General features: G+C 40.3%; 1 protein-coding gene across 1 annotated transcript in view; it reads left to right on the forward strand.

Annotated features, from left to right (window-relative positions):
* Positions 1–1,423: 1,423 nt before the first annotated feature.
* Positions 1,424–24,836, forward strand: part of ELAVL4 (ELAV like RNA binding protein 4) — a 147,453-nt gene continuing 124,040 nt past the window's right edge. Inside the window, exon 1 of the mRNA XM_019710570.2 lies at positions 1,424–1,570. Coding sequence (XP_019566129.1) covers positions 1,553–1,570 — 18 coding nt within the window. The 5' untranslated portion in view covers positions 1,424–1,552. The remainder of the gene's footprint in view (positions 1,571–24,836) is intronic.

Below are 24,836 nucleotides of genomic sequence, written 5' to 3' on the forward strand. Positions count from 1 at the left end.
TCTAAAATAATAAATATTTACCATTAACATTTAAAAAAATATAGTAAAGCAAAAGAGGAGAAGTAAAAATCACTCATGATCCCCCTTCCAAATTAGCCACAGTTACTCTTTCAAAAACAGGATCATTCTGAGTATACAATTTTGTGATTTACTTTTCTCACTTTGAAATACATTGTGAACATCTTTCCATGTTGATAAATATTCATTAACTATATCATTCTTAATGTCCGCAGAATATTCCATTGTACAGGTGATCAATCCCCTGTGTTGACCATTAAACACTTCAATTTTTCCATATTTCAAAGAATGCTATAGTAAACAATCATAGAGTCAAGTCTTTGAACACATTAATGATTATTTCCTTAAGATAAATTTATAAAAGTAGAACTGCTTAATCAAAGGATACCAGTTATTAGAATTTTGAGTTGGTATATTCCTACCTGCCCAGGAACAAAACTCGTTTGTGTTACATGGCCAAAAGCCACAATGGGAAAACAGCTCTTTTAGTCTAGGAGGGATTGTTCAGTTTTAAGGCTGCACTAAGAATAAAACCATTTAAAAATTGGATTAAATGAGATAATGCATGGAAAGTACACATAATAAGTGCTCAATAACCAACAGCTATTATTATAATGAAACCAACATCAAATTTGTTTCTTTTGTTATTCCAAGTCCTTTTTCTACCTAGGCCTCCTTTTTAGTTTATTTGGGTCTCTTTGAAGGTTTGAATGGATCAAGTCCTAAAAACACTGTGATTTCAGGTGAAAATGTTTGTTGGACTTCAGTTATTCCATGGCCTCCTAAACCACAGAAATATTAGTCCGGCCCTGGGTTTAGGAGGCCACAGAGTAACTGAAGTCCAACAAACTTTTTACCTGAAATCTCATAGTGCACAAAAGTCCTGGTCATTTTGTTTGGGGCTAAGTGATGTCAATATTTGTCTCCATTTTTCACTTTGGACATATCTTAGACACCGATCGACTGGTCAAACATGGCTTGAAGGATCCACTTAAGGGGCCCACATTCCCGCTGGAGACAGGCCACCTTCCTAAAGCACCTTTGCCCAAAGGGTAAGATTTATTCTAAAGGTTCCAAATTGGTCATGATTGTAAAGCAAAGCGTCAGGGCCTAACAGTGTTTTGCCAATAGCATTTGTCCAAATGATGGGCTTGAACTGCAAAGAAGCTACCTCACTGAAACTTTAAGCACAGGTAGCAGTATGCCTCCAATACTGCTACCTGTGCTTAAATTTTTACTCATTCAACTTTTTGAGGATAGACCCGATGCCAAGCCCAGGGCTAGGAGCCAGGGCCACTACCAGAGCTTGACTCGCAGGGATCGGTCCTCCCGTTGCCCAGGAGAGGCGCCCCCTGGAGGCCGCAGTGAGGGTGGCGGCGCCAACAACGGTGTGGGCGGCGAAGCGGCGGCGCAGCGCTGAGCCGGCTTGAGAGCCTGCAGGAGAGCTACCGCGGTGCTACTTGGTGGACATCCTCCTGCCTGCGGCGCCCCGCCCAGCCTCCGCCACCGCTGGCGGGACCGCGCCACAGAGAAGATGCGCCTTAAGAACCAGGTAGCCGCCCCTCTGGCCTGTCGGGCGCCTCCGACGCCCCGCCTACCCGCTGTCAAGGGCATTGGTGGCCGCGCGGGCACGTGGCCGCAACTCAGCGGCTGGGGGCGCCTAGCTCGGCCACTTCGACTCCCAGGGAGTGGTGGGGGCCCTTGCAGGAGGGAACCGCCCCCGCGCACCCTCGGCGGAGGACTCCTGGCCACCCCTTCCACGGCCCATGTGGCGGCTCTGGCCGCACAGGGATCCCGGCCACTCTCGCACGCCTCCCTAGACTTCCCCAGCCCCAGGGGAGACAACCGGAACTTGTGTCAGCTTGCACCCCCTCCCCTGGGACTGCCGACCCTGCAGGGTGAAGAAGCTGCCGCCCCCGGGCCACGCCCCTCTGGGCCTTGCCCATGTCGCCAGCGGAGTGGCTTTGCTGAACTATCTGGTGGCGCCAAAATGTCCAGGTGGCTTCGAGCGATCGGGCCCCAGGGTGCCGGGCGAGGGAGCGCGGATCCTCAGGGGGGCCCCTGTGTAACTCCCACTAATTATCGAGAATCAGCACCCTCCCCTGGCTTTCCCCCATTACAACCCGCTGTGGACCTGGGACTTGGGGTATTTCTAGGTGAGATCGAGCGCTTCTGTTGCACGAAGCAGTGCTCTTGTTTAGCGCAGGAAAAAGGAGGCTCCGGTGTTGTGGAGGGCGGGCGTATTTTTGTGTTGTAATTGTTGTCTTTCTTCGGGCTGGGGGGTTGTTAAATGTTTAGAATTCAGTAAATACACGTCCTGAAGTCTTGAACCTGCCAGAGACAATTCGTTTCTGAAAGGGAGAGAACCTCCCCTTCCCCAACATGTTAAGGGATTCAGGGAGACCACAGGGGAACCGAGGGGAGGGACTTCTAGAAAACAACTCCAAGTTTGGGGAAACATGAGACATATTGATTCCCAAGATGTTAAGCTGGTACCACTCAAGGGTGGTAATTCTCATAACATCTTTCCTCTGGGGAATCAAATACCCACCTCCACAAGACAGTTTGGCACCAGTCCTGTGGGTTCCTGAAAGCCTACCTGTGTGCCTTACCTAGCTGCTTCATTTCAGTATAGATCCCCTTAAAGAGGCTGCCTCATACTAACCTCCTGCATTTGTGTGCCTAGTTTTTTTTTATGTATCTATAATACTTGCAAATTGATACTGAAGAAGCTTTAACCTCAGTCATTTCAGAATGAGTTTGATGTTTTAAGTGAGATGTGAATGGAGCTCCATTCATGAGGGAAGTAGTCTGTGTGAAGTGTTTTGTAAATGTGAGTGGGTTGAGTTTAAAACACTGAATAAAATTAATGTAACGGGGAATCGAAAGGTTCAATCCAGGTGTTTGCCTCCTGGCTTTTCTAATAAACTAACAGTGCAGCGCTGCACAGTACCTCACCTGTGGCTCCTGGGCAGAGCATTGTCGTTGACCAAGGGCAAGTGGATGGTTCCATTTCTAAAGCACTAACTGTTCCTTTCCCCCCTCTCCTAATTACTTGTACTTTAGAAATATGTGAAGGATTCACATGCATGTTTTCAGCTGAGGAACTTGTAATCCTCCTTAGTTATCATTCGTATTAGCCTCTGAAACCTTTGCTTCCTTCTTAATATAAGGTACTTGGGTATTTTTATAATAGAGGTGGGATTGCGAGTTTGAGCTGGTGGCTTCACTAATTCCACTACCTAGTGTGTGTTTTGAATTAACAGAAAACTCACATCTGTGTAGAGGTGATATAGTGTAGCATGAGGGATTCTGATTCACATATTCTTGGTTCAGGTTTGATCCCACCACTTAGTAGTTATATGACCTTGCATAATTAATTTCTTGGTCCTCCTCCCCCCCACACACACCCCAACACCCAGGCTCTTTTATTCCAAACAGACCAATGGGGATTATACTTTTGACATGGGAGTTAAATGGAATACCATATATGTACAGTGCCTGGCATGTGGGTACTCAGTAAATGGTCTTGTTGTTAACCATCTATAAACAGTAGCTATTACCATTACTGCTATTATATTTGTTTAAAAATAAGTATTAATACCTATAGTTGGGGAGAGAGACTGACTGCAAAGGAGCACAAGGGAACTCTCTGGGGTGACTGAAGTATGCTATATCTTGATTGGGGTGTTGACTACAAGGATGTATCCCTAATCAAACGGAACCCTTAAGATCTGTGCATTTAATTATTTGTGCATTACATCTTTTTTTTAAGGTTTTGTAAAAGATTTTATTGGGGAAGGGGAACAGGACTTTATTGGGGAACTGTGTACTTCCAGGACTTTTTTCCAAGCCAAGTTGTTGTCCTTTCAATCTTAGTTGTGGAGGGCACCGTTCAGCTTCAACTTGTTGTCCTTTCAGTCTTAGTTGTGGAAGGCACAGCTCAGCTCCAGGTCCAGTTGCCATTGTTAGTTGCAGGGGGCGCAGCCCACCATCCCTTGTGGGAGTCAAGGAATCGAACTGGCACCCTTGTGGTTGAGAGCCCATGCTCCAACCAACTGAGCCATCCAGGAGCTCAGCGGCAGCTCAGCTCAAGGTGCCGTGTTCAATCTTAGTTGTGCATTACATCTTAATAAAATTAACTGAAAAAATTAACTTTCAAATGTGCTAAGTACATATCTTTTGAGAGGTGGGAGTTCATATGCCAGCCTAATTCTGCATAATATAGTGATCCACTTCCAGAGGCCCCTTGCATATACTCATATCTTCATAAATTCATGTTGTGTCAGAGGAAAGGGAGAGAGAAGGAGCTCTTATTTTTCAGGCTGTTTTCAGGAGTGATGGTCCATGTAGAAGAATGATTGGCTTGTGCTGAGATTATATTTAATTTGGAACTTGCATATAGTATTAGTTTTCACTAGTAGCTTTTTAAAAAATAGATTAAAATATTTTATTTGACCCAGTAGTGCTCATTTGCATAATATATCTATCCAATAAGCACAGTTCCTAAAAGGTCAGAGTGATTTTGCATCCCTTTGCTTGCTTTCAATAAATTATTTGCATTGTTGGTAGTTAAATGAGATACCTAAATAGCTTTTAGCACAGTACCAGGCACATAGTAAATGTTAATACATGCTATCTGTTATTATTAAAGTTGATATGTTCATATACATGTTTCTTTTGGAGGCCAGAAATCAATACTATGCAAATATTGATATCATTAAAATTAAAATCTCACGTATTCAAACATAGTGGTCATGCACTTTTCAATGTTAACTCTTAAGAATACAGGTAAAAATAACAATGGAAGAAAAACTTTTCTGAGAAGCAAAAATATATGCCACAAAGAGTATGCTAACGTTTTTACTCATAGGCAAGCTCCTTTGACCCTCCCTCAAACTTTTTTGATTGTTATTTGAGACATAGTTCTAACATATGCTTAGTTCCCTAATTTCTCAGCCTATGGCAGATCAGAAGGCTTGATAGATAGGTGACGAACTAAAAGTTTCAAGAAATGTTACCTGGAAGTGAGGGACAAATTACAAAAGTAAGTTTGTTTCTGTTTTGTTTGTTCGCTTATTCTGTTTTTTAGAATCCACATATAAGTGAAATCATATGGTATTTGTCTTTCTCTGTCTGACTTATTTCATTTATCATAAGACCCTCTAGGTCCATGGTGTCGCAAATGGTAAGATTACATTCTTTTTATGGCTGATTAATATTCCATTGCATATATGTGCCAATCTTTTTATCCATTCATCTGTCAATGGATACTTAGGTTGTTTCCATATCTTGGCTATTGTAAATAATGCTGCAATGAGCATAGAAGTGCATATATCTTTTTGAATTAGTATTTTGGATTTCTTTGGATAAATACACAGAAGTAAGACATAAGAAACTAGTCTTAATCTTAGGTAAAACCAATAATTGAATTAGAATACTTAACCATTGTCAATTTTGTTGAAATTTTTAACTTTATTCTTTAAAAGGGTTGCATTATGGTATACTCTATTTTAAAAGGGGAATAGCGTGTAATGATATATTTTAGGAAGATTTCCATCTGATATGATTAGAATATAAACTTTGGGTTGTTAAGAGGCAAGCTTCAGTTATCTGGAAATTTTTACATAATATGAAATGATTTATTCCCTCACGATACTGCATAAATTAAGTATCCATTGACATTCATATTTGTGATTTGTGATTGGAAACTAGATTTTTAAATGTGCATTTTTCTTTTGTTGCAACAACATAATGAGACATATCATATATGGTGTATTAGTTTCCTAGTTATTCCATAATGAATACCCACACTTGGTGGCTTAAACAATAGAAATTCATTTCCACATAGTTCTGAAGGCTAGAAGTCCAAGGTCAAGGTGTTGGCAGAATTATTTTTCTGAGATCTCTTTCCTTGGTGAGTAGATAGCCAACTTCTCTCTGTCTTTACATGTTCTTTTCTCTGGGTGTTTCTGTGTCCTAATCTCTTCTCCTTATAAGGACACCAGTCATACTGGATTAGGGCCCACTCATATCACTTCATTTTACCTTAATCACTATCCATTTAAAGGCCCTATCTCCAAATACAGCCATATTCTGAGATGCTGGGGGTTAGGACCTCAGCATATGAATTCAGCCCACAACACTTGGTATCTAGTAAAAAGCTGTATTGGTTCTTCCAAAATAGCTCGGCACATAGTGTATGAAACAAGTCAGATTTTAATTCTTGTTTTAGCACAGCTCAATTTGGATCTAAATGTTACAGTTCTCTGTTGCAGAGAAACCCAAACATATTCATCAGATACCAACACACACACACACACACACACACACACATACACACACACATTTACGTGTGAGGCTGATTACAACTAAAGTAGAGTGAGGTCATTGTCCAAGCTGAGTATAATGTGTGAATTGTCCACTAAAAATCATGTCCTTCGTTGACTGAGAAAGTCGGCTGTACAGTGACTTCCTAATCTTTTTAACTGTATAGCACTTTGGGTGATAGAAGTAAGAAGGTTTGGCTTTCTGGAAAGAAACCATTTAACTTTTTGATACCTTCATAACTAGTTCTGTCATTTGAGCTCTTTGTTTGACTTTCCAGGTATCTCTGCAACAAAATAAATATACTAATTCCTCTGTGCGTATTTTCTACATATTCAAGCCATAAATTTTTGGACCCAAATTTGCCACACAAGCAACCTTTGTTCACTCAAATCAGAGCCTGGCAACAGTTTACTCAGGGTGTACCTAAACTGCCTACTTCAGGGTTTATTTCCCTTACCAGTTTGAAATTCATCTCAGCTCCACATATTCGTGCTTCAAGATGTGATATTTTATCTAAAGAAAAGAAAAAACATCTCTAAATTTATGTTGTGCAAAAATGGCTGCCAAATGCATTATGTATGTTGCTTCTAGTTTGTGCTAATTTTTACACAGCCTCTGAACAACTGGCAAAGTGGCAGTGTTCCAGCTGCCACAGAGTTCCTCGTTGTTTTAGGAATTTTTACATTTTATTAGTGTAATGACAGAGTTTACAGTTATCCACAGTACGTTAATTACGAACACTTATCTATACTACCAGCTTGAAGCTTGATCTTATATTTCCTTTAATAGAAATGTCACAGCTTTTACATTTAATTATAATGGGGATTAATCATCACTTATATGAGTTTTCACCTACGAGCAAAACATTTGGAACAAATTATAGTTGAGATGAGGCTATTAGATTTAACATACACCAACGTAGCTTTCCTTTTTCAACTTTTAAATTTTCCATTAACAGAAACTTGCTAATATCCTGAAATGATTTCATATGACTGACTGGATGATTGATTAACTGATTGATTATTTCATTCAATTATTTCATCCATTCAATGAATATTTGTTGAGTATCCAGTGTGGGCCAGTCCAAGTTGTGGTGCTTGGGATACATCAGTGAATAAAACTCTAACATCCCTATCCACAGGGGTGCAAGGGGAGATAGACATTAAAAATAACCATAATAAATAAGTTATAGAACATGTTAGAAGGTTATAAGTGCTACGGCGGGGGCGGGGGAAGTAGAGTAGGATAAACAGGATCAGGAGCTTGGTTGGGGGTTGCAACCTTGAATAGGTTGGACATCGAGAAGGTGGTATTTGAACAAACCTGATGGAGGTCTGCCTTGTGGCTATCTGGAGAATAAGCAGGGGAAACAGCCAGAGGAAAGGCCCTAAGGCAGAAGTGTACCTAGAGGGGTTCAGAACAGCAAAGAGGTCAGTATGGCTAGAGAGGAATGAACAAGAATATAAAAAGATTATAAATCGGATTATAAGATTTGTATGCTCAAGAAAGATTGTCATGGTTCATTATCCACCAATAAGTACATGGATACTTAGCTTTTACACTAAGTACATTGTAGGTCTTCTGCAAATGCTTATTGAATGTTTCCTTGGCAAATGGATTGTCAGAAAATTGAATAGGATTCTAGAATTGTTGCTAATTTTGCTGTTGGCAAAAGTTAGAATTGGAATTGGGAAAGGAGAAGGGCAGGAAACTAATGAGGAGATGCTGATGTGTAGGTGTCTGAGTCCTGCCTGACCACTGTCACATTGACCTCACTAGGGAATTAATTTTTCGCTTAGACTTAACCATTTGGTACTGAAAATTTTCTTTTCAGTTTGATGTTTGTCTTCGTGATTTGAACTTTTAACCAGAAAGAAAAAAATTCCAGTGTCGGGGATACTCTTGATTTGAAAGTTTGAGATCTGTCAGTCTTTGGAGACTCATGACATAAACTGGCATTGTATTTTCTTGTTTACTACTTATGGGATGGATCTCATAATTATATTTTAAGATTTTTATTAAAAATATAGCTAATATACAATATTATATTAGTTTCAGAGGTAAAACATAGTTGTTCAACATTTATATACCTAAAGAATTCATCACCATGAAAGTCCAGGAGCCATCTGACACTGTACCACGCTATCACAATATTATTGACAATATTCCCTATGCTTTATATGACACCCCCATGACTTATTTGTTTTATACCTGGAAATTTGGACCTCTTATTCCCCTTCTTAAATTTTTCAATTACAGTTGACATTCAATATTATTTTATATTAATTTCAGGTGTACAGCATAGTGGTTAGACATTTGTGTAATTTGCGATCCCCTGACTAGTCTAGTACCCACCTAGCACTATACATAGTTATTACCGTATATTGACTATATTCCCTATGCTTTACTTTACATCCCCATGACTGTTTTGTAACTATCAATTTGTGCTTCTTAATCCCTTCACCTTTTTCATCCTGCCCCCCAACCCCGTCCCATCTGTCACCCCCAACAAATCTAGTACCCAACTGGCAACATACATACATAGTTATTACAATATTATTGACTATATTCCTTATGCTATACTCTGAATCCATATAACTGTTTTGTAACAACCAATTTGTACTTCTTAATCCCTTCTCATTTTTTCATCCAGACCCCCAGGACCCCACCCATCTGGCAACCATCAAAATGTTTTCTGTGTCTATGAGTTTGCTTCTGTTTTGGTTGTTAATTTTGTCCTTTTTTAAAATTAAATTTATTAGCGTGACAATGTTTAGCAAAATTACATAGGTTTCAAGTGTAGGATTCTATAATATATCATCTATATATCATATTGTGTGCTCACCGTCCAGAGTCTGTAGAAGAGGATAAAGGGGATCAAATATATGGTAATGGAAGGAGTTCCACCCAGATGAAACTGACTGTGGGTGTTGAGCACACAATTTTATTCTTTGGACTCCACATATAAGTGAAATCATATTGCATCTTTCTGTGTCTGACACTTCACTCAGCACAATATCTTCCAAGTCCGTCCATGCCACCACAGATGGCAAGAATCCATTCCCTTCCATGGCCGAACAATATTCCATTGTATATATGTACCACCTTCTCTTATCCATTCTTCCATGGATGGACAGCCAGGTTGCCTCCACATCTGGGCCACTGTAAATAATGCTGCAATGAACATATAGATGCACACGTCCCCTCGATTTAACGTTTTGGGTTTCTTTGGATAAATACCCTGAAGTGGGGTTACTGGGTCCTTCATTGTCTCTTCTTATAGCCTTTGTTTTAAAGTCTATTTTGTCTGGTATAATTATAGCTACCCCAGCTTCTTTTGTTTTGTTTTGTTTTTTCGTTTCCATTTCCATGAAATATCTTTTTCCATCCCTTTGCTTTCTGTCTGTGTGTGTCTTTCAATCTGAAGTGAGTCTCTTGTAGGCAGCATATGCAAGGCGTTTTGTTTTCTTATCCATTCAGCCACACCATGTATTTTGATTGGAGCATTTAATCCATTTACCTTGAAAGTTATTGTTGATAAATATGTAGCTATTGCCATTTTATTATTCATAATTTTGCAAAAAAATTTTCTGTCTTTGAAAATGTCCCTCTAACATTCCTTATAATACTGGTTTGGTGGTGAACTCCTTTAGCTTTTTGTCTGGGAAGCTCTGTGTCTGTCCTTTGACTTTAAATGATAGCCTTGCTATCAAAGGGAGAGTAACCCTTTGGTGTAGGTCTCCACTTTTCATCACGTTGAATATTTCCTGCCAATCCCTTCTGGCCTGCAAAGTTTTTGTTGAGAAATCAGGGGACAGCCTTATGGGAGCTCCCTTATAAGTTACTAGCTGCCTTTCTCTTGCTGCTTTTAGGATTCTCTTTGTCTTTAACCTTTGCCATTTTATTGTAATGTGCCTAGGTGTGGGCCTGTTTGGGTTCATCATGTTTGGGTCTCTCTGCACTTTCTGGACTTGTATATCTATTTCCTTCACCAGGTTAGGAAAGTTGTCAGTCATTATTTTTTCAAATAGGCTCTCCTCTGCTTCATGTAGTATGCTGGTGATTCCTTCTAGTGCATTCTTCATTTCAGTTATTGTATTAATTTCTGACTGGTTTTGTTTTATGGTTTCTATATCTTTTTTTATGCTTGCTATCTCTTTGTTGATGCTCTAAGTTCCTTGAGCATGTTTGTAACCATTGTTTTGAACTCTGTATCTGGTAGGTTGCTTGCCTCTATTTTGTTTCATTCTTTTTCTGGATTTTCTCCTGTTTTTTCGTTTGGGACACATTTCTTTATTTCCTCATTTGGGCTGCCTCTCGGTGTTTGTTTCTATGTATTAGGTAGATCTGCTATGTCTCCCAGTCTTAGTCAGGTAGCCTTATGTAGTAGGTGCCCTGTGGGACCTTGGCACAGTATCCCTGGTCAATCTGCTCCAAGTGTTCGAGGAGTGTCACTTGTATGCGTTGTGTGTGCCCTTCTGTTATAGTTGAGCCTTGATTGCTATTGGCATGTCAGTAGTGGGATTGACCCTCAGGCTGATTGGCTACGGGATTTATCCACATCCACAGCTTATGGGCTGCTCTGTGGGGGGCTTACCACACTGAGTGTAATTCTCCCCAAGGGGTTCTGATGCCTGTTGGGACCACCCTTTTTGTATGCCACTTATGGGGCTAATTGGGTGGTCCTCTGCTGTGGTCTGAAGCCAACCTCCAAGTATGTTGGTTCTGTGGCCTCATGGGAGGGGCTCTGGTGCAGGCCTAGGTTATCCACTGTCTGTGACCTGCTGGGGGCTACCTGGTAGGAGCCACAAAGCTATCCACAGTTGTTCACTTCCTGTGAGGAGCATGGGAGAGGCCACACTGCAAAATGACATCTGCCACCAGTACCAGGTCTGGGGTAGCTCCCCAAAAGCCAGGACATCCCAAGGCCTGTGCCACCTGCCCGCTCCCTTAAGGTTCAGTCTCTGATAGAGCCTCACACTGTATGCAAGTTGGGTAAGGCAGGGTCTCAGGGAATCACTAGAGTGGGAACAGTTGTGGTCACCAGACTAATGCAAATTATGATTTGGTGCCAGTGCTGAGCCTAGAGCTACTCAGCAAAAGTCTCAGAGCACACCAAGGTCAGTTGCCACCTGCCTGGGGCCTGCAGGATCCTGATAGTTTTCCAAGAAAGAATGCAATGAGGACAGAGCTGTCTGCTTTTGGAGAAAGTGTCTCCTGCATTGGAGGAGTTGGGTGGGATGGGTTATTCATCATCGTATCCACTACATCCCACAGTCTGACATAGGGCCCTGCCCTTAGTGGACAATCAACAAGTATTTATTGAGCCAGTGACTCAGTGTAAGGCTCCTTCAACCAAAATCTTTACAAGAAAAGTTTTGAAGTTCTTTCTACTGATTTGAATTAAAATGTCAGAAAGGTGGGATAATAATGGGAGCAAGGAAAAGATAAAAAGCAAAACTTCTAAACTCTCATCAACTGGAGAGTTTCTAAATAGGGTGTCAATGCCATGGAGTCATGTTTTTGCTGCTGGAGGCCTGAGTAGAACTCTGTACAACTTTTGTTTCTTATCCCACATTTGGATGCCTGTGGTTTACCTGGGTTGGCTTGCTCTGCTGTTATTATAGAAGTGATTTTCTTCCCCCTCATCCCCCGAAGGTTGGTTGGCCATCTTTTCCCTACATCTCTGATATTAAAGGCCTTTTAGTTCTCACAGCGTGAGATTCCGAACAAAGGGTCATCTGGGAAGCAGCAGTTTTGATGATCTTCCTCAGGTCATGGGAACTAGTGTTTCTGAAAGTGCCTGGTGCATGACTGTAATAATAGAAGTCAGATCCCAAGTTTGCATCACAAGTAAGGGTTTTGTACTGCAAACGCTCCCTGTCCACTCGTACTATCACTTGTTGAGGGGAAAATGATACTAACTGTAATGCTGTACTGTAGTTTGAGATTAAATTGCCATGTTGTTTAGAGACATATAGCAGAAGGACAGAGCTCAAGAAACTTTAGTGTACCTGGGACAATCTTATTGTGTGTTGAGATAGTATTTCTTTCCTCTTCAAAGGCATGATCTATTTTGCAGTGTAAATTTTGCAAGGTTAGAATATTCTTATGATAAAATAATTTCAAAAGACAAGTGGTACCAAAACATTTTTACCAAATTAAAGTAAGCTTGAGTTATTTATCCTAACTTTTGTTGTGGAAGAATCACAGTTTACAAGGGGGGGAAGTGATCAGAATAAACTAAAATTTAGTGATCTGTCCTCTAGTCACACTGCGGTGTCATATAGAGTCGCAATGGACCATGGTCTGCTTTTCTAGATAAGGTCTGTTCCGTGGGAGACATTCTCTAATTCATAAGCCAGAGAACAGGCTTAATAAATTGCTAAACCAGATTGGAAGGGTCAGTAGTGTAACTTTCATAATAACCATGGAAAATTGGACAAAAAGGGGATGGAGTGACATTCTGCAGGGATGATGACAGAATAGGACATAAAAGAAGAAAAATCAAACCACAAAATATTAAGGTGGAAATGTTTACAAGTAGCAGCATTATTACCTTATGTTTTTAGAGCACTCTATCACTCTTCTCTTACATTTTTCCACATAAAAAGGGTTGTATAAAAGGAGCATGAAAATTGAAGAATAAAAAGTAAAATTGGAGCTCTGAATTAATGGTAAAAATTCTGAGATAATTCCTTTATCACAAGTGATCTTGTTCCTATATTCATTATTCTAGTTAATGGCATCAGTGGACCTCAACAGAAGAATCTTGAGGAATTATTTTAGATCCATCCCTCTACCTTAACCATCTGCATTCAGTTAGTCTCTGGGTTCAGATAGTGATCTCTCTTTAGTTAGCTAGCATTTACTGAGTGCCTAATATGTGCCTTGTTCAGAGATGGAGAACGATATAGACAAAAATTGTTGCCCTTGTGAAACTTACATTTTCTTAAACACCATATTTCTCTGATTTTAAGATAAGATTTCTGAAATTGGAACGCATATTACAATCAACATTTTAAAAAACTAAACCAAAACTTAGAGAGTTGTAATGTGGTTATTATTGTCTGTACGTGAGCAAACTAGTACGTGAAGCTCATAGCAAGTATCTCTTCAAGTGTCGCCCCAGTTGAGTAATTTGCATTTGGAAGCTTCATATGCAGTTGGATTTTAACTTAAATTTGGATCCCTGATTGTCGTTTAAAATGTTAAAAAATAGCCCCAAAACACATGAAAAGATGCTCTACTTATTAGTCATTAGGGAAATGCAGATCAAAACCACAATGAGATATCACTTCACATCCACTAGCATGGCTATAATAATTAAAAAACAACAACAAAACCCAGAAAATGACAAAATGGTGATGATATGGAGAAATTGGAAACTCATGTGCATTGCTGGTGGGAATGTAAAATGGAACAGCCACTGTGGAAAAGTCAGTTCATCAATAAATTAAATATAGAATTACCTTATTGCTCCCACAATTTCACTCCTAGGTGTGTATCCAAAATAATTGAAAACAGATATTCAAGTACATGTGTACACATGTTCATAGCAGCATTATTCACAATAGCCAAAAGATGGCAACAGCCTAAATGTCCATCAATGGATGAATGAATAAGCAAATTGCGGTACATACATACAATGGAAAGGAATGAAGTTCTGATACATGGTACAATTGGATGAACCTCTAACACATACTAAGTGAAAGAAATCAGACACAAAAGGTGATATTTTATATGATTCCATTTATATAAAATATCCAAAATAGATAAATTCATAGAGTCAGAAAGCAGATTGGTGTTTGCCCAGGGTCTAGGGAGGGGGAAATGGGGAGAAATGCTTAATGAGTAAGGGATTTTACTTTGGAGTGATGGAAATGTTTTGGAACTAATCAGAGGTGGTGGTTGCACAACACTGAATGTACTAAATGCCACTGAATTGTTCATTTTAAAATGGTTAATTTTATGTTATGTAAATTTCACCTAAACATTTTATTTGAAAAAAAAGTTATCCTGTCATGCAAAATTGAAAAAAGTTATTGTGTGCCCTGAAGTTTGCCTGTAATATACCATTTAGTGCAACTAAAAACAGAATAAACTGTCAAATCTCTTTATGTAGATCCTAGAATTTCAGAGTTCAGAGAGATTGGTATGAACCTTTTTATGTGTCACCAAGGACTGTCATTTAGGCACCTGACATCTATATGTCAAAAGCATTACTTCCAATAGACGCTGTATGATTTTTCGTGGTACGTAATCAAATATAACAGGGGTGTCCACATTCCTTTTCCAACTCTGCAGGTCAGAGTACATCAGTGCACCCCACTAAGGAATCATAAGTGGTGTCACCCTTTGTAGCTAAGCCAGAACTCAGGTAGCAGAATTGCAACCTGCTTGGGGCAGGTGGATCCAGGACCAAGATCCAGAGCAGTGACTAAAGATTTTGTGAAGCAGTCTCCTGTTATTACCATGTGGAGGAGGACCTGGGCAGGTTATAGCTGAGAATATGCTAGACTGAATCCTCTTCTCACTACTGCACTACCACCAACATGATCCCATTTGCAACAGTATTCTCACACTGTCATTGGCCACATCTCAAACAAGTCTCAGCACTCAGTGCCACTGTGAGCTCATGTTTCCACACCTTTACAGGCCTAGAACCCTGGCCACCCCACACCTACTCCATCTCTTCTTGGATCTGGCTGGACAAAGCTGTCTGCTTACTTCCTATGGGCAGATACCCTGAGTGCCTTGTATAAATCAAGCATGGTTTATACTCCTCTTTCAAGGTACTTTTTCTTCACTTTCTCTTTTTGGAGAGAAAAATAAACAACGTTTAATATCCAGCAGATCATCTCTATACATTAAATAATATTGTATGTCAGCTATAATTTAATATATATAGCCATGGGATATGGAGTATAGCATTGGGAATAGAATCAATGGAACTGTAATAAATATATACATTGTCAGAGGGGGCAATAGATAGGGGGAGAGGGATTATCACTTTGTGAGGGGTGAAATGTCTAACTATTACTTGTTTTGTACACCTGAAACTAATTTAAAAAATACTTTGAATTACCAAGTGCAGAAGGAACCTCAATATTCCTTGATATCTTTTGAGATTGTACTATCAGTCCTAAAATATCAAAGAAGTCAAGATCACCAGCATAGAATATGAAAAGCAGGGTCCCTGTGATACTCTGCTTAATTGTCAATGATCAAAAATGACAGAGACGATCTTTGCATAATAGCTTCTGGTTTTTCATAAAATTCTATACAAATTTAGTTTTCAAAGTTTGAATCTTAGCTGGGCTTGAATAGTGCCTATTGTCTTTGGTATTCTTTTTAATCTGAATATCTTTAGGCAGGGTATGTACTCTCCAGCAGGCTACAGAGAACGTGGCCCCCTTACTCCCTTTTATCTTACTCAGGTCAGTTTGCATATTTGTTTCCTGCCTAGTCTCTGTTGTCATTTGAATGTGTCATTCCCAACATAGACTCAAGCTTTGAAGTTATATGTAATTATACAGATATTTTATAGTAATACCAAATATTTTAATAGTACTACTAAGTTCTGGGTACTGTTTTAAGTGTTTTATCTGTGTTAACTAATGGAAACTTCTTAAGTCCATTAGGTAGTGTGGCCACCACAGAGGTGTGCCATTCAGATCTCCTTTCAAGAGAGAACTCACTTTATCAGCCAGGAGTCAATTAGATTCCAGCCTCCAGCTGGAGCACCTTTAGGCCATGCTTTTCCTGGATAGCCCCAGCCAATGACTGAGCACAGTGGGGATACTATGGCCTGATGATTTCTGCCCAGTGTGGGGTCTGTTCTTATGGGAAATCTTGGTTCCAGAGCTCCCTTCTGGGTTGGCCAAGCCTTTGTCTGGTCTGCATCACGGTCTGAGATTTCCCCTCTCCAATTCTACTTGTCCTCCCCACTGCATTTTCACAATAAACTGATACATCTCTTACACTCCTGACTCTGTCTCAATGTCTGCTTCTTGGAGGATACAACTGATACGTGTAGGTACTATTATTATCCTCATTTTACAGATGAGGAAAGAGGCACACAGATATGGCTCAAGGTCTCAGAGCCAAATGAGTTTCAACGTTCTTAATTATGTTCTTAACAATTATGGTATGTTACCACCTATTCTAAAGTTCTTATTTATCCAATTAAATACCCTTTGTATCCTAGAAACTGGTGGGTTCTGGGAATACAGAGATGAATGATATAGTCTCTGATTTCATTGAGCCAATAATCTAGTGCAGAAAGCAAGGAAAATAAACAGACAGTTTCAATCTTTGCTCTTAGTGCAATGATGAGGTGTGTAGAGTGCTCTGAGAGTCTAGAGAGGAGGAACCTAATTTGTGTTATTTCTCACTTCCTCTACTCCCAGTGTGGACCATCCTTCCTCTTATCCCATGCCAGTGTACTCATCTGGAATGCCTGTCATGTCCTCTGACCTTTCCAACCTGAGCTGGGAATCATTGCCCTGTATTGTCATAGGAGTCCTCTGTCTAACCATACCACAGTCACCTGAGATGATGTTTGCTGGCCTGTCTCCTGCTTGTCTGTGTACCCATGGCCTAGTGGCATGCTTAACTAAGGAAGTGTTTGTTGAATCAATGAATGAAGAGGATCGTTTGTTTGCCTGGCCTGTTAACTCCCAAACCTGGAACCTTTCAAGTCTGTGAGTAGAAAAGAGATTTATAAGAGAATGTACAAGAGGGGAATGTTGGTGATGGTGGCAAGAGATGGGGAGATAAATTTTACCTTTCTCTTGAGAGTATCTCACTTTATTTCCCACCATCATCAGCAGTAAGCTTGGATTCAGGGATGCTTTTCTGCCTCTTTAAAATTTGGGTTCAAATATAGACAAATACTTTTTATCTTATTGATGATACAGGTGTGTGTTAAGCTGATATTTTTATCCATCCATCCATCCATCCATCCATCCATCCATCCATCCATCCATCCAAAGTCTACCAACACGTATCTGTGGAGTGCCCTCTGTGTGTCAAGCACAGAGCTAGGTACTATTCATTTGGTGGTGAACAACAAGCAGTCTTTGACCTCAGGCAGCCCTTCATTCTGACAGGGTAATTGGGTTCTAAACAAATACAACCTGAATGCCCCTTAAGCCCCTACCATTCCCGGATCTTACGTGAGGTCACTTAAAATCTTTGTCACTAAGTCCAGTGGATGTATATTCTCCAGTGTACCAAATGGCTTGCTGTCACTTCTGCCCTTATGTCTCTCTGGGCATCTTCAAAGGCTTTTTTTTTTTTTTTTCAAACGAAATAACACATATTATTGGTTCATGCTTGGTAGTTGAGTAAATCTTTTATAAATTGAATATTATTATCATCATCATATATTAATATAAACATATATAATACATATTAATATAAACATATAATATGTCCTGCTACTTACACTCCTGTCTTTCTTCTCCTCTGATGTCTCCTCTCACCTTATTTGCTGACCATTGTCTGCTCTTTTACTTGTTTGTTTAAAGCTGCTTGTATTTTTCCGCTGTGCTTCTACCACTGTTGGAAACACCTACATGATGTGACCTGCTGGCTTATTGGCTTCCTCTGTGGCCACTGTCTCTAGATTTCTGTTCCTTTGTTGGCATCTGTATTGATCTACTCTGTGCTGTACACATCTTACCACCTAAGCACCTCTCTCCCTCCAAGACCTCTTGGAACATCTACTCTTTCTCCTGTCACTTGGAGTTTGTTGCCGTTTTTCCTACCTCCTGATCTCAGATGCGTCCCTTTCCAGTCAGGAGTGAAGCATTTTCCTCTTCTTATGTGTATGTCCTTTTGTGGGGGACCTCATAGCATTGTGGTGTGGGCTCCTAGTGACAAAGTTATTTCATTCTTTATCACACATCCTTTTCTCAAACTGTTAAATGTGACTTAAATTAGAACCTCCCACTCTACCTGGAATCACTGATCCCAGCCAGCTTTTAGGCCCACTCTACCAGCCTCTTTCCTCATTTATGGTGGTATTTTTTCCCACAGGGCTTCGTGGTTTCCCCTCTGTTCAACCTGCAAGTGACAGTTAAACTAAGTATGAAGGAAAAATAGAAATTAGCTAGTGGAAGAAGGGAGGCAGGATTAGGTAGTGTGTATAGAGGAGACGAGAGATCCAGTAGAAGGAAAGAAGGAATAGCCTGTGCAAAGCCCCAGATGCCAGGTGTGTGACAGAGCAAAGTGTGCTGAGACAAAGCAAGCATTGTGGTGCGGCTGGTGCATGGTAGTGATGAAGGACATAGATGGCAAGAGGCAATCCTGAGAAGTTAGATTGTGTCAGATCGAGGAGGGTCTTTCCTGGATATTGAGAATAGAAAGAAAATAACCTGGAAAGGAAACTGGTTGCATTTTCCCAAGTGCAGGTGTTTTCTTCTTAGCTAATTTTTCCCTGGCCCCCAACTGCTACAACATGAACTGCTGACATTTTAAGTGCATTGTTTGTGGCTTGCATTTCTTCTTGGTCCTTCTCTCCATCTTTTTTCCTGCTCCATGGGACTGGTCCAGACAATAAGCCTTAGACTTACTGTTGGTTTTCTGGATCTGTTGAATATCATGACCTGGTGGTTGCTTCATGCTTCCAGGATCCAGTTATCAGCCCTTCCAAGTGTGAATGTGCTGGATATGTTGAATCCTTTCTGTGCATATTCAAAGGATTGGCCTTGTCCAAACACACCAGACTTGAATAGTCACCACATGGATATCTTGAAGATGCAGTCACCGTGACAACCCTACAATAAGAATCACACACCTACAGCAATGGAAGACTGTGCTCCTAGAGGGAATCTTCCCATCCTGTGTGTCCTACAATCACCATGACAACCCTACAACAAGAATCACACACCTACAGCAACAGAAGACACAGCTCCCGCAGTGAATCTCTCATCCTTCCTCCTCCATGTTCCTTCCATGTGAAGCTTTGCCAGACAGATCCAGCCCACATTTCTCTCACTCTCCTTTGAGCTCTGGCATCTGACTGTTTATTCCATTCATTTGACAATTAGTAATACCTTTTTACATTTCATCTCTTATTATATCAGTTAGCTTTTTGTGTATTTCAGCCTTGCATCTCCAACTAACTGTAAGTTCCTTGAAGGTTCCTGATAGGCTGGTTTATTTGTTGCTACTTGTATCAGTTACCTATAACTATATATAGTATAATTAACCACTCTAAATAAAACTCAGAGGTTTAAAACAGTGAGTGTTTATTATTGCTCATGACTATGTAAGTCAGAAGGGCAGTTCTTTTTATCTCAGTTGTGCTCATTCATACATTTGCAGTCAACTCTAGGGCAGGTAGGTAGGCAGCTCTGCTGATTTGGCTGGGCTCTCTCATATATGTGGGGCAGACCGGCTATATAGGCTGTTCTAGGATGGCCTTGGCTGGGCTCACTGAGCTGTTTTCCATGTCATCTTTCTTCGTCTGGACGAACAACGAGGGCTTGTTCCCATGACAGCTGGGCAGGATTCAAAGAGAAAGAGTGAAAGTAAGCAAGAACTGGCACAATGGTCTTTCCACTGCATCCTATTGGCCAAAGCAAGTCACAGGGCCAGCACAGAGACAGACATGGGAAAAAAGATCACGTCTCTTGATAGGAAGACCTGCAGAGTCACATTGCAAGGGCTTGGATACAAGCAGGTGTACAGATTGTGACCAGTTTTGCAACTGTTCTACCACTAGTCTTACGTGTCTTCTAGAAACAATAGAAATAAATGTTTGTACCACGATGTGCAGGTTACAAAGACCTTTTGCCTGTAACCACTGAATCTTACAATGAGACTATGAGTGAAGTATCTTTGAACCTTTAGTAGGTGATAGATACTGTCTTAGGCACATACCTGTACTTCTGTTGAAACTGTTTCTTACCTTTCCGGCAAACATTGATTGCTAACATTTGGGCAGTAAGATTTCATCCTCAGCCTACTGCTCTCCTGACTCTTCAAGGGTCATGTTATTTACTTCCATGGTTTCATGTTCCACTTTCATGTAGGAACATTGATACTCCAGCCTAACCCAGAGCTTTGTTTTTCTATGTCTAATTGCTTGTTAGCCGACGCTTCATAGTTGTCACATGACCACCTCAAACTCAGCATGCCCAGATGTATAACCAGATGTGTTATTTTAAAATATAATTAGCTGATAATTCCCAGTAAAAATGCAATGAAAATACAAAATACATGTAGCAATTATTTGGCCCTTCTATGACCTTTATGATCTTTAACCCTATAAAGTTTTAGAGACACTGTAAATAGACACTGTAATTAAAATTACGAGGAAAAAACTCTCTGGACAAAAGCATTTCCTATATGGCCCTAATCTTAGATTGGTAGGTAGGGTCCTGGATATAGATTGGATAGCCAAGGAGCTTAGGAAATTTCAGTTTTTATTTAGGGTTTTAGTGGTGCTACTAAATATAGCATGTCCCATTTTTCCTTTTCCCTCAAACTGTCTCATTGATGTAACATGAAACCAAATAGAACAGTGCTGAACAGCTTGAAAGAGTGAATATCATGTGTTGAAAAGGAATATCACAGTATCACCTGGTAAAAATAGCTTATACCCACAGCACGGACAGATTGGTACACTCTAGAAGAGTGCATGTGTTTTAAAGGCTTTATTCATTTTTTTATCCCCAAGAAATTGATAGGTGTTTGCAAAAGTGCTACCAAGTAAGGGGTTGATGGATGGGGTAAAAATAACCTTTAAACTTGGTGGTCAAGTAATTAGTCTTTTTAAAAAAATGGCAGAAATGTGATTAAAAAGACTCTTTACTTTTTTATGTAACCAACCAATTATGTTCATATTTCTGAAGATTGAACAGAGTTTTGACAAAGACAAGATTAAGAAACCTGAAAAGGAATGGGCCGTATTATTTATTTATTCCACAGGCCTTAACGAAAGGACTACCTCATTTATTCTTTCAATAGGCATTAACCAAGGAAATGCTCTACCTTGGGTATCTGGAGCATTAAAAGGTAAAACAGAAATGGGTCCTCAAGGAGTTTCCTACCGTGTGCGGAAGACATATTTATGATATGTGTATGTATATAAATATTACTATGTCAAAAGGGACAGATATTATCAGAAAGAGGTAGATAAAGTGATATGGAGTTTGTGTGTCCTGTCATTTATTTATTCTGACAAAATTGAGTGCTTCCTTTACCCAGGCACTGTGGTAGATGCTGGAGACAGCTTACATTCCAGCAGAGCATATAAATAACAAGCTAATAAACTACTCAGTAAAATAATGCCGTTTCAGGTCATCATTAAATGCAGTGAGGAAAATAAAGGAGGTTACAGGGGATAGACCTGGTGGATGTTGTTTGAGATAGGTGGTCAGGGGTGCATAGAGATGGGGATGGAAATGAAAGTCTTCCTGAAATAAAAGACTAAACATGGGAGAACAAGAAGAGTGTTTGGGGAAGAGCAGCCCAGTTGGACTGGTTTGGGGGTGGGTGAAATGGGATAATAATGCTCAGGAGAGTTGGTGAACCTCCATTTTCTTTATTTTGAAGGGCTCTCAAGTGGGAGAAGGCAGGACCAGGCTAGGACCGATAGCTGGAGGTTTCAGGGGTTCAAGTCCAGGCTGTGTAATAGTGAGTAGAAAGCTTTTTGGCCCTGTTGGAACAGTATGATTACATGCCGGTGAACTCCATGGGGTGCAGGAATGGTGTCTTTTTCATCTCCATGTCTCTGTTGCCTGTCCCAGTGTCTGACACAGTAGGTGATCAAGAGTTGATTTTTGAGTTGCATTTCTGAACATTAGACTTGTGTGGTTGTGTGAAATCCATGGATCTTCTTGCAAGTATTCCATTGAGATAGCTCTGGATCTAAATGGAGGTCTACAGATAAGTTTTCCCAAAAAAGGATGGCCTATTCTGTTTCAACACCCCTAGATGAAATGAATTAATAGTAACTCCTTTTTCATTTCATAGGCATTTTCTCTTTCTAGGATCAGAGAGTGGTTTTATTGTCCACAGAGATGTACCTGATTTAAATAGGGCATGGTCATCTAATATCTATTTATTTCGCTTATTCACAAACATTTGTTTATTTCAGAGAGAGTAAGTAATTTACCCAGGATTTCACAGACGGTAGCCACTGAGGCCTTTGATCTCTAAGTCCATACTCTTTCTATTATATCCCGCTGTTTTATATGAAACAGATTTCATTTCATGCAAGCTCTGTTTATGAATCTCTGTGTCACATTTCAATTTCTTTAGCAGCAGCATCATTTTACCAGCTAAGAGGACAGCCTTCTCTTGATGGAGACCAAGTTATTGCGCTGATGAGGACACCTCACTCTCTGACTCTCTGTCCCCTGATTAATGAAGCCCTTCTGGACCTCTCTGGCCCCCATTATCCTATCTTGTTTCTGGTTGCCTATAGCATTTATACCCTCCCCTTCTCACACTTAGCTTGTTTACTTATTGTTTCGTATGCTTGAGTCTTGTCTCCTTAGACGGGGTGTATGTTCTTAGATGGGTTGTATGGGTTGTAACCCAAGAGCTATGTTTTAAACCAGGAACTCCATTAGTGTATCACTAGACATGGATGCTTATGAACTACTTGTTTGGTTCAGAATCACTCATGAATCAAAGGAAAGTTATAGTGAATTCCTTCAGGACAGGGATCATATCGTCAGACTTATTTGTATTACTAGCCACTAGTATCAGGCCCAGAGTAGGTGCTCAATAAATGTGTTTTGGATATGTGTCCTTGGTTCCCCTACCCCCTTGCAGTTTGTTCTTGGCATCTCTGTTTGGTTGTATTCCTCTTAGTTAGTGATGTTATTTACTTCACCATCCTTGAGGCTTGAGGCAGAATCTGGGGCTTATTTACCTCTGTAAATAATAATATAATAGTAATAATCGTAATAGTAATAGTACTCTATAGTAGCAATAATAACAGCTTGGTTTTTACAGTTGTGTGCTGGGCATCATACTAAGTATACTTTACATGAATTAGCTTATTACACCCTTAAAACCACCTTCTGAACCCAAGCAGCCTGACTCCAGAGCCCGCAGTCATGACCTCAATGCAATATTGCTTTTGTTGCTGCTCCCCATGCTCAATAACTCACAGGAGGTCAGCCCTCGTGAATTTTTGGTGAAGGCCAATTAAAGGTATTACTTAAGTATTTTAAACATTTCTAAGTCCTTTCTATTTTAGTGTTATGGCTGTGATTAACACCTTCTATGACATTCTGTGGTTTCTTTTACCCCTTAGGTGAATTTGCTAAGTATGTAATTATTACAGGGAATAGCTAGACTAAGATAAAATTGATGTGTCGGCTGCCCCTCACTTTGCCAGGAAACAGGATTCCTTATTTTCCCAAGCTTTTTTGGCACTGTAAATGTGGTTGGACATGGAAGAACATGTGTTATGTAAATAACTGTCACTGAAATGGAGGGGATAGCAATTCTTGGGACAGTATTTCCCGTTTGGGGGAGGTACAGTAGAATCGCAATGGCCAGAGAGGGCTGAGCAGTACATTTACTTTCCTGAGTCCTCGTTCAGATGTCTACTCATTTAACACTATTTGGGAATCTGTCCTGGGGGGAAGAAAAGCATGGATTCTTCTATGGGACTCCCTTCCCCATCATTTTCATTTTCCTCTTAACTGACCTGTGCTTTCATTTGATAGCAAGAATGTAGAATATGAAACTTCTGCCGCTGAATGGTGAGATTTTATTAAGAGCAGAGAAAATTATATAATCATTTTAGACTTCAAATTCTTCCTCTGTAAATACCACATACTTCATAGAACTGGTGGTGGAGTAAATGAGATCCAAATTCCTAACTGTGGCCTGCAACATCCAGTATTATCTCAGCCTGCCTCTCAGACCTACCCTCAGATCACCCCACTCTAGCCCCACTGGCCAACTTGTCTTGTTCCAGGATGCCCAGCCAGCTTCTGCCTCAGCACCTTTCTTCTCTACCTGTTCCTCCAGACCGTCAGGTGGCTTCCTCCTTCACTTGGCTGAGGCCTTTGCGCAAATGACCTCTCCTCAGAGAGCCTTCTGACTGCCACTCCTGAAGAGCCGCCTCCCCCTGCCCTGTTCTGTCTATGCCCCTTCACCTGCTTTATATTCCTTATACTGTTTAAACTACTACCTACAACTATTTTATTTTCATTTTGATTTGTTGTTTGTTCCCTCCTCACGTGAATAGAACCTCCATGAGGGTAAGGACTTGGGCTACCTTGTCTCCTTGTCTCCTCAGCCCCTATAATGGTGCCTGGCATGTAGCAAACAGTGTTTCTTGGCCTGGCTGTAAACGTGCCTGGCACTGTCCATTCCACAAGGAATGAATAGACTTCTTAATTTCAGTTCTGCAGCAAGTTTCTCCTGAGCTTTGCATCTTTTAGTTTTACTAATTTAACCAATAAATGTTTATTGGACCATTTGGTTACAGAGACTCCGAGTGAAAT

This window comes from Rhinolophus sinicus, linkage group LG06 (genome assembly GCF_036562045.2).
Source record: "Rhinolophus sinicus isolate RSC01 linkage group LG06, ASM3656204v1, whole genome shotgun sequence".
NCBI lineage: Eukaryota > Metazoa > Chordata > Mammalia > Chiroptera > Rhinolophidae > Rhinolophus > Rhinolophus sinicus.